The following is an 11,462-nucleotide window of genomic DNA, read 5'->3' on the forward strand; positions in this document are numbered from 1 at the left end:
TATAAATATAAGCCGCAATTGCTCGGATTAGTATTAAGTAATAATTTGAAATTGTAAAAAGTTCAATATGTTTCTCAAATTGGGTTTTTTTGTTCTGTTCATTTGTGTGCTATCCCAGGTATTATTTTAATTATAATTAACTATTTAAATTCAATATTTCACAAAAATCGTTAATTTTTGGAAATTTGTAAACGCAATAATTCTTGAACTAATTGGCCGATTTAGATCGGGATGGTGGCAATCGACGTTGTTTTGCAACCTTAAGACTCCTTTAGAATTTCAAATAAATCGGCAAAGCCGTTTTTTAATTATTTCAAAAAAAGTAGTTAGAATTTTCGAATTTGCTGTTTTGGCGAATTGGTGATCATTTTTGACGATAACTCTTGAACTAATTGGCCGATTTAAATCGGGATGGTGGCAATCGACGTTGTTTTACAACCTTAAGGCCCCTTTTGAATTTCAAATAAATCGGCAAAGCACTTTCGGAGTTATTTTGAAAAAATAATCAAAAAAATCACAATTTTTTTATAATTTTAGCACACTTTTGTTGATGCAAATGATCACACCATTCCTGGGAATTTCTTACGACGAATTGGAGACTGGCAACATGCTCGAGGTGACGCCTGGGACCGCAATGTATGATAATCATTTAATTATTAACAATTTAATTGAAATAAAATTGTTTTTTTTTTTTTGATATTTAAAGGCTCACATCTGGCACATTTTCGACAAATCTGACGAACCCCGAGAAACTAAAATCGGCAGCTTGAAACACGCGTTTGGTGACAAGACATACAGATTTGCTGACAAGGTTGACAGCGTAAGTACATCAATTACCAATTTAGCGATTAAGGAGACCCACGGGAAGTAGTAAAATTTTTAAAAATTTCTTGAAAATTTGTAAATTCAATCTACGTAGCCTAATAATTAGTAAAAAAATTAAAAAAAAGTATTCCGGGATATCTAATGAATTTAAAGATTAATTCTAAGATGCATAACAAAAGTATTATTTTTTATAGACACACTGATAGATGAATTTATTAACTATTAATAATTTAATTTATTTGAAGACAATTATTTAATTTATTAAATATTTTTTAACATTCAATAAATATTTATTTGGGAGAAAATTATATTTATTAATAGTTAATAAATTGTACTTAAGAAATTACTTATTAGTTTTTAATAAATATTTGTTAACTGTTAACAAATATTTATTAATATTTAATAAATAATTTATTAACTGTTAATAAATATTTATTAAATCTTATGAAGTTAAAAAATTATTTATTAACAGTTAATAAAGTTTATTAAATATAAACAAATCCTTCTATCAGTAGATTCTTTACACTAGAAGGGTACTTGGATTTATTTAATTAATTATAATTAATTAGATTAATAAAATTTTTATTTTAGTTGACTCTACTACTAAAAGAAATGTTTGGACAAGTAGTCCGAGATTTAAAAACTAAAAGGCAAAAGAATCCTGAACCAGAACCTACAGCTCCAACTGAAGACCCGTACTTGCCAACTACATCTGTTTCAACAGGTCTTACTGAAAACGTTCAACCTCCAAACATAGATTCAATGTTCAATCCTGAAGAAATTCCATTCCCTCCAGGTTTTAATCCAGCACCTCCTCCAACAAGCGACCCTTCGCCTCCTAAACCTAATCCAACAACTCCTACTGGAGGTCCTTACTTCCCAATTTCTTTAGGAACGACTGTTAAAGGAGACCTTCCAGCTACTACATCTAGCATCGGAAAATTGGTGCTCATTGACAGTGAAGGAAAGTCTACGGATCTGACTCCTAAACAGGTCGTTAGTGTTGGAAAATACTTTGATAATTTGTTGAATGGGTCTAATTGAATTGTTATGTGATTTCTTTCAATAAATGTTATTCATATTCTAGTTTTGAAGCTTATTATTATTTATATTATTAAGAAAATAAGAAATGACCTTTTATCTTGTGAACTTTTGACATTTTTTAAAATATAAGCTCATTTCGATGTTATACTCATCGAGACCTTTCATTTGAGTACCCACATCAATTTTTCATACATTTTATATATTTATATATATATATTATATATATGTATATATGAAAAATATATCAAAAATGCAAGTGGGTACTCAAATAAAAGCTCTTGAAGAGTGTAACGTCAAGATGAGCTTATATCATTAAAAAAGTCAATGCTTAAGAAAGTACAGTGATATTTATCGAACCGGATCTGAATCGATAAAAAGAAATAATAAATATTATTCATATGATTGCAAAATGCACTTGAAAATGATAATGTAAAAATAGGTACTATCTGCAGATAGATTCTAGTTAAATTCCAAATGGACGCCACTTCTATGTAAGATGGGACTGACAAGCATGCGCGTGGTACTGACAACCATCTGAGACAAATAAATCTCAGATAGCTCTGAGCCCCATCTCGGATTGAACTGAAATAAACGAAAATTATACCTACTACAATCTACATAGAAGTAGTAACCATTTGCTAATTTTTTTCACTATAGATGGAACTAGGTTCCGTCCAAAATGGAAACCAGTTAAATCTCGTTTTTTCCGTGTATCTAAAAATACATTTATAATTAATAATCAATGAATTTTTATGTCTAGAACGATTTGATTCGATAAATCGGTTGTTTGATTTTGTAAATACCGATGAAAGTTATGTAATAGCCACTTTTTTAACTTCCCGCTAAGAAAATCGAAGATTTTCAAAATTCGGGAAGTTATTGTTTTTACCCCGTTTTTCGAAAATCGAGTTTTCATCGGATCTCGACGTTTCGAGGTCCTAGGAAGCTTTTCTGACTATTCCTGCGATAGTGTCCGTGCGGCTGTATGTATGTGTGTGTGTATGTGTGTATGTATGTAAACTTCTTATAACTTTTGAACGGCTTGACCGATTGGATCGAAATAGGTGGCGATCCAAAGAGTATCATTGCCATTGAATTTCGTGAAAATTTGAATCAATTCGGTTCGCTAGATTTTGAGAAATCTCAAAAATAAAATTTTCAAAAAATCGTTTTTTTGGAACAACTTCTAAACTGTTGCACTGATCAATTCCAAAAACTATTCCGCACTTAAGTTTGAAAAATCACGTCGATTGCCATCAGTCCCATCAAAATCGGTTGATTTGTTCGAGAGTTATCGAAAACGAAAAATTTCAAAAAAAATGTTTTTTTGGAATTACTTCGAAATTCCTCGTTCGATCGATTTAAACTTAAAAATCCGTTATGAGGTTTCAAAAACTGCGTCGAATGCCACCAACCTCGTAAAAATCGGTTCGTTTATTCAAAAGTTATTGTGGTTTGAAAATTCAAAAAATAGTGTTTTATCAAACCTCTATCAGACTTTTGAGTTCGTAGAGCTCAAAAGCATAAAGAAGCTATCTCTTTGAGTTCGGAGAACTCAAAATAACACAGAAATTGTACTTTTGAGCTCGAAGAGCTCAAAAACACAATAAGTGAAATGTTGAGCGTTTAGGTATGGAGTTAGCGGGAAGTTGCAGGGACGGCCTTTAGGGTCAACCGTTTTCCTAATTTTTTTTTTTTCTTTTTTTTGTCACGGTCCTATTAATTTACACATTCAGCGAACACTTCTACGTGAATTTTTTTATAAATTTATCCATTAAAGCTCTGACTTCAGTGACAGTATTCATGCAATATATAAAGAATTCATTAAAATATTTATTGTACGTTAACTTTTGAGCGTACTGTGATAAAAAAGGGGAAAAAAAAGTTTTTAGTAAAGAAGGTGTTATTGGTATAGGATATTTCTGTACAGTAAGCTTTCAGTCTTAGATTTATCGTAATTAAAGTTTTGTATGGTCTTAAGAGACCGGAAAATTTTTTCAATCATCTTTTCTAAAGAGGCTTTTTTAATTGATTATCATGAAAATTTACTGAGAGAAAAAAAATGTTGGTTCTCTGAACTAGGAAAATCTAGTTAGTTACCATCACCACTATTTAATTAAAGTTCTTATACCTAAAATAATTTATTATATTGTACCTTAATAACGTAGTTACTTAAACTATTTTTAGTTAAATATCGGCATAATAGTCATCTTGATTAACTTTAACTCAGTATGTCTAGCTCTACATTTTACGTTACTCTAACTCAATTATCCTTCGAGAGTTAATCATATACATTTGGTAGCTAATTTGTCATTGAACGAAAAATTTTGGGAAAGGGAAGAAGAAAGGATAAAGGAAAAGGGGGACCACTCAGTGGAAATTTTTCGGCAACCGAAAAAATAATTCGGACAGCCCGGACCGGGAATTGAACCCGGATCTTTTGGTTACGCGCTTCGGGCTCGGACAGTTAAGCTATCCGAGACATTGTCCGTAACTATCTTTCAGTCAGCTTATAATTTTTTGTTTAACACGATAACAGAAAAATATTTATTAAAATATTGTCCGTATAACTACACTAATAGAAGGATTTATTAACTATTAATAATTTAATTTATTTGAAGACAATTATTTAATTTATTAAATTTTAATAAATATTTATTAACATTCAATGAATATTTATTTGAGAGGAAAATATATTTATTAATAATTAATAAGTATTTATTAATAGTTAACAAATATTTATTGTCAGTTAATAAATATTTTGGTGAGTGAATTTGTTTGGCTTGCAATGTCATATGATATAAAGATTGCTTATAAATAAAAATCATCTTTATAAATTATTTGGATTAATTATATTACATTATAACAACGTTTATTGTAAAATAGCGAATTCTATCACAGCTCATAATTATCTTTTATATTTTTAAATATTAAAAACGTTAATTTATTTAGTGAATTCAATTATTATCATGAATTCCAGCTGTAGAGTTATAAAAAGTGTCAAAAGAAAATTGCTTTTTATTTCAAATAAATATTTGTTAACAGTTAATAAATATTTATTAACCATTAATAAATATTTATCAACAGTTAATAAATTGTACTTAATAAATTACTTATTAACATTGAATAAATCGTATTTAATAAATAATTTATTAACTATTAATAAAAAAAATTTTGTTGCCCTCTAGCGAAAAACAAATTAATTTCAAAAATTATTCAGCCGACTGCCTTCCAGTAAAGCGAAATAATTTCTCGGTAAAAACATTAGCTAGCCATAAAGCGACCCCAAGTACACAAGTTTTCATTGTAACACACATTTTCTAAGCATTAGTGCCTTCCACAAAGTGCGGAGCGTCCATAGTCAGTGGAGTTGGTCTACTAGAGCCCTGTAAAGACTCAGTCCCTCAGTATTCAGTAGTCAAAGGTTAGTTGTTGTTATATTGTGTACAGTGTATACAAAACTAAAGGGGTTACTGCAGCTCTAAGTAGCGCCCCGGGCTACTCATACACTCAGACTTATAGCCAAGCACTATTCAGCTTGCAATGCAATGTTACATTACGGATTTACGGTGAAAATGCCCTTTAACCATGCCCCGACAGTATAATACCACACTCACTGTTTATTGTCTGCTTACGCTCGCTCATTTCTAACCATAGCCCTCACCTTTTGTCGAAAGGTTTTCATTTAAATTAGTACTTTGTTTCCTACCATGCTAAAATTTTAATTAAATTTAATAATTGCTATCTTTTGACGATTTTCGGGGCTAGTCAATTAATTCAACCTTTGATCAGAAATTTCAATGTTTTGTACCATTAAATTGTAGCTTACAGTAATATTATCCATAAAATTGATATAAAAATCACATTTTCAGGAAAATAAATGATTGTTTAACTTATTAAAAATTTTTTTAATTGATTAATTGCTATTTTTGACATAAAAAGTTGGTTTAATGGGTAATTATAATTAAAATAACATTATAATTATAATTATATTTTATATTTATTTTAATAAGTATAAATCGGCTTTATCATGACATAAAATTGAAGGTTTTGTGTTTTAAATTAATACAAAATGTAGATATTGAATATTATGTCAGAACATCAATTGTTACTCTGATAAAATCCGCTTTGAAGCTATACGGCGAATCTGCTAATAATAAGTCTTTATTATGAACTAGGAAGAAATGCGGTGGCTTAATATAGCAACATAAATTAGGTTAGTAGTACTGTGTTGGATTGTAAGAAAGGAAGAATTAATTTAAAAGCATTGGTAAGGGCGTAAAATTTTTTTGGATTAAATTTTAACATTTTTTTGGGCTTAAAAAAATTGTTTTATTAAATAATGATTTTCGTTAAATTGCACTGTGCTTTCTTAAATATTGACGTTTTTGAAGATATAAGCTCATGTTGATGTTACACTCATCAAGAGCTTTCATTTGAGTACCCACATGCATTTTTGATATATTTTCCATATATACATATATATAATATATATATAAATATATGAAAAATTGTATTATATGAATGTATATATGAAAAATATATGAAAAATGCAAGTGGGTATTTAAATGAAAGGTCTCGATGAGTGTAATAAAGAAATTAGTTTATATTTTAAACAATCTCAATAATTAAGAAATTACTTTGTATCTTGTCCACTATCGCCATTTTTAATGATATAAGCTCATCCCGATGTTACGCTCATCGAGACCTTTCATTTGAGTACCCACATCAATTTTTCATATATTTTATATATTTATATATATATCATAAATATGTATATATGAAAAATATATAAAAAATTAATGTGGGTACTCAAATGAAAGGTCTCGATGAGTGTAATATCGAAATGAGTTTATGTTTTAAAAAATCTCAATAATTAAGAAATGACTTTGTATCTTGTCAACTATTGACATTTTTAAAGATATAAGCTCATCCCGATGTTACACTCATCAAGAGCTTTCATTTGAGTACCCACATGCATTTTTGATATATTTTTCATATATTTAAAAATATATATAACATATACTAATACATAAAATATATGAAAAATTGATGTGGGTATTCAAATGAAAGGTCTTGATGAGTGTAATATCAAGGTAAGCTTATATCTTTAAAAATGTCAATATTTCACAAGATACAATGTCATTTTTTTATTATTGACATTTCTTAAGATATAAGCTTATTTCGATGTTACACTCATCAAGACCTTTCATTTGAATACCCACATTTATTTTTTATATATTTTTCATATATACATATATATAATATATATAAATATATAAAATATATGGAAAATTGATGTGGGTACTCAAATGAAAGGTCTCGATGAGTGTAACATCAGGATGAGCTTATATCTTTAAAAATGTCAATAGTTGACAAGATCCAAGATCATTTCTTAATTATTGATATTTTTAAAAATGTAAGCTCATACCGATGTTACACTCATCAAGAGCTTTCATTTGAGTACCCACATGCATTTTTGATATATTTTTCATATATTTATATATATAATATATATTAATTTATAAAATATATGAAAAATTGTTGTGGGTATTCAAATGAAAGGTCTTGATGAGTGTAATATTAAGCTGAGCTTATATCTTTAAAAATGTCAATCGTTGACAAAATACAAAATAATTTCTTAATTATTGATATTTTTAAAGATGTAAGCTCATACCGATGTTACACTCATCAAGAGTTTTCATTAGAGTACCCACATGCAATTTTGATATATTTTTCATATATACATATATGTGATACATATAAATATACAAAATATATGTAAAATTGATGTGGGTATTCAAATGAAAGGTCTTGATGAGTGTAACACCGGGATGAGCTTATAACTTCAAAAACGTCAATATTTAAGAAAGTACAGTGCAATAAAATAATTAATAAAAAATTGACCTTTTTTTTATATAATAAAAATAATCCGCCTTTTGAAAGACGCTTGTCAAGTATCACCAGCAAGTTCACTGTCCTCAAAAGTGGACAGAAAAATAAATTACAAATAAACAATAAGAAAAAAAAAAAAGTATCCAGTATTGTGTAGATTGTATTGAATATATTTGTCACACTACGGTCATTAAAATGACAAATAAAACAAAATTAATAAAAGAGAGACGTATTGTAAAGAATGCCGGTCAACTGTTGTGTGAATAAGAAAGATGTCTCTTCATGAATCATAGTCTCTACTTTTTTAAAAACTTAACGCTTTCAATAGACGCGGAACGTATGTATTATATTAATATATTTGTATATATGTATGAGTATATATACGTGGATATAATAGGATAAATATATGGAATGACAACCCGAGCGGTCTTTTAACTCTTTAGAGCGATTACTCTGCCCTAGATATTGTGTCCCATAAGCTCTTTTTATTCTCAACACTAAATTTAATGAGCAGCAATGTAACAGGTCAACGTTTTTTTATTTTTCAATCCTTTCGAGTCGTAAATAACTCGAAATTTTTTTTTTGCCGATTTAAATAAACGTTCATTTGATTTTATACAAAAGAATTGTTTTTTTTTGCCAAATTTTATACGTGAGAATTTTTTTAATAGTTAATTATTAATTTTATAAATATGAAATATTATCTGCAAAATTACACAGTAAAATTATAAAAAAATCTATATTTTTTATTTTAAACTTAGAATTCTAATATAATAATAATAATAATACAAAAAACCAAATTAAGCTTTTTAAAATTTTTATGTAGTAACGCCACTTTGCTACAAAAATTTTTTCCTATCAATATTTACATAGGAGCCGCAACACGCCAGGATATTTACCTAGGACCACTCTTTATCTTTCCTTCCCGATCCCGGGTCTACAAATTTCCTTTGAGGTTAATTTTCAGGTGATACTTTGCTACAATAAAGTACCTCATAGCCATTCTTCACAAAACCATAAATAATAAACATTTTTTCTTTCGATAAATTCATATTCACTCTGTTTGCTCAGTCGCTCCTACAACAAACACTCGGCGTCTATTATAGTAAGCAGTCGACTTTGACGGAAAAAAAAAAATAAATATTCAATATTAAATATCAAATATTTAAAATCGTGGGTACTGTGTTAGTTTCCGCTAATGTGATTTTTGGATGGTCCTATCACCTGTCTTTTAAAATTAGTGTGTGCACTAATTTTTAACAAATTGTTAGTAAAGACGCTACTTGTTTCGAGGATCCAGGTGTTTACTAGGCTACATGGAAAGAAAATTTAAGGAATTTTTACTATTTTACTATCGTAATTTTTATTGAATAAAATAGTAACGGTGGACTATGCTTGTAATTTAATAATTTTTACAATCTACTATTGTAAATTTTATTCAACAAATAACACTACCAACAGACTTAAAAAGTTCAATACTATAGAGCTAATTATACAAGATGTGTTAGTGAACTTTACAATTAAACTATTGTAAAAATTGACTCAAGGTTTTTTTGAATAAATTTTAGGGAGGGAGAAGGTAGGAGGTTCGACTGATTGGTAACTTTGCAGTAACCGAAAAAAAAAAAATCGGAATTTGTCGTCCGGGAATCGAACCCAGAACTGTTTAGTTGGTAGCCAGACGACTCTCCCTCTACGCTATCCGAGGTAAACTACTATTGATGTCCTTCAGCATTTACATAAACTCGGAGTCTAGCGCTGTGCACGGCCAACACTCACACTAATTTAAAAACATTCCAATTAATTTATTGTAAAATTAGTTAGTTCTGTTAGAAAGATCCAGAGGCAGCACTGGGCAATTTTCGTCTAAAATATTTGAAAGTTACCGGTAATACAAGTATAGTCCAATATTACAATAGTTTTATTGAAAATTTCGTAGAAATTTTCTTCTGTGAATTGCATGTAAATATTCTGTAAAATATTTACATGGTACACGGAAAAAAAATAAAAGGAATTTTTAATATTTTACTATCGTAATTTTTATAAAATAAAATAGTACCGGTGGACTATACTTGTAATTTAATAATTTTTACGATCTACTATTGTAAATTTTATTCAACAAATAAGACTGACAACAGACTTAAAAAGTCCAATACGATAGTGCTAATTATACAAGATGTGTTAGTGAACTTTACAATTAAACTATTGTAAAAATTGACACAAGGTTTTTTTTGAATAAATTTTAGGGAGGGAGAAGGTAGGAGGTTCGACTGATTGGTAACTTTGCAGTAACCGAAAAAAACAAATCGGAATTTGTCGTCCGGGAATCGAACCCAGAACTGTTTAGTTGGTAGCCACTCGACTCTCCCTCTACGCTATCCGAGGTAAACTACTATTGATGTCCTTCAGCATTTACATAAACTCGCGAGTCTAGCGCTGTGCATGGCCAACACTCACACTAATTTAAAAACATTCCAATTAATCTATTGTAAAATTAGTTAGTTCTGTTGGAAAGATCCAGAGGCAGCACTGGGCAATTTTCGTCTAAAATATTTGAAAGTTTCCGGTAATACAAGTATAGTCCAGCATTACGACAATTTTAATAGAAAATTTTGTAGAAATTTATCCTAAAAATACCATAAATTCGGATTGAAATACCGCAATAAAATATCCAGAAATTGAACTGTTGAAATAATCGGCTATTTGATCAATATCGATGAATGCAATTGTATAAACTCTAGCCTGCAGAAATTTAAACACCGAGTTTAGTCGAGTCTATTGAAAATAGTCGTTATAGTATCTAAGATAAGATCTCCAGATGCCTCATGCCTCTCTAGTATATCATAGATGCTCAACAATCACAATAACTCGACCTAACAATTCTGTTGTTGCATTCTACATCGGCCTCGACAAGTACGCGGCACGTACAAGCAAACTAGTGAACTATTTCGATAAAAAGTTCCCAATTGGGCTTGCTATGAAATTGATACATTTTTATTTGTATCTACTCTATTTTTTTTTTTGTTCATTTACTATTGTCAATGGAAAATAGTCATTTGATACATTGAGAAGAGCAAGAATACTTTTGTTGATTTTATCATTCTTACATTTTTAATATTAGACAAATGTTATTCTTCTATTTCCGCTTCTAGATTTCAAGTACCAGCAAAGTACTTTATAAAAAAGCGGCTTTGATTTTTAAAAATAATAAATAATTAAGTTATAAAATTAAAACTTAAAAAAACAATTATTTACCGGCTCGATAAGTGGCATAAAAATTTTTAAAACTTATTCTTTATAAATTAACTCTCTGCTTTTGAGAAAATTTAGCGACCTGCGCCACCTGTCGGAAATTTTTAGAACTATTTTCAAAAAATAATTTTTTAAACTTCTAAATTTATTTTTTTACCTTTAATAAATATTATTTAATATAATTAAATAAATAATTGACTAAAAAAATTTTTTATTCATTCAATAAATATTTAAAAAAAAATTTTTAATTCAAATTTGAATTATAATTTTACACACTTTACTTATAAAGGAAAAATTAGTTCGACAATCAAATTATATTTAACTGGTACATATCTTTTCATTCTTATCAATAACACCGAAAAAAAAAAAAAAAAAGAAACAATAGACACCTTTGACAAGAGTTCTCTTAGTCGGTATCTATATGATCTAACCCCGAGCAAAGAAGA

At 28.7% G+C, this 11,462-nt stretch overlaps 1 protein-coding gene across 1 annotated transcript; it reads left to right on the forward strand.

The window, feature by feature from the left end:
- Nucleotides 1-1,911, forward strand: LOC123270636. Its single transcript, XM_044736768.1, has 4 exons — nucleotides 1-118; nucleotides 538-636; nucleotides 707-820; nucleotides 1,417-1,911. The coding sequence occupies exons 1-4, from the start codon at nucleotides 68-70 to the stop codon at nucleotides 1,867-1,869; spliced, it is 717 nt and encodes a 238-aa protein (XP_044592703.1). The 5' UTR covers nucleotides 1-67; the 3' UTR covers nucleotides 1,870-1,911.
- Nucleotides 1,912-11,462: the final 9,551 nt, after the last annotated feature.

Source organism: Cotesia glomerata, linkage group LG8 (assembly GCF_020080835.1).
Source record: "Cotesia glomerata isolate CgM1 linkage group LG8, MPM_Cglom_v2.3, whole genome shotgun sequence".
In the NCBI taxonomy this organism is placed as follows: Eukaryota; Metazoa; Arthropoda; class Insecta; order Hymenoptera; family Braconidae; genus Cotesia; species Cotesia glomerata.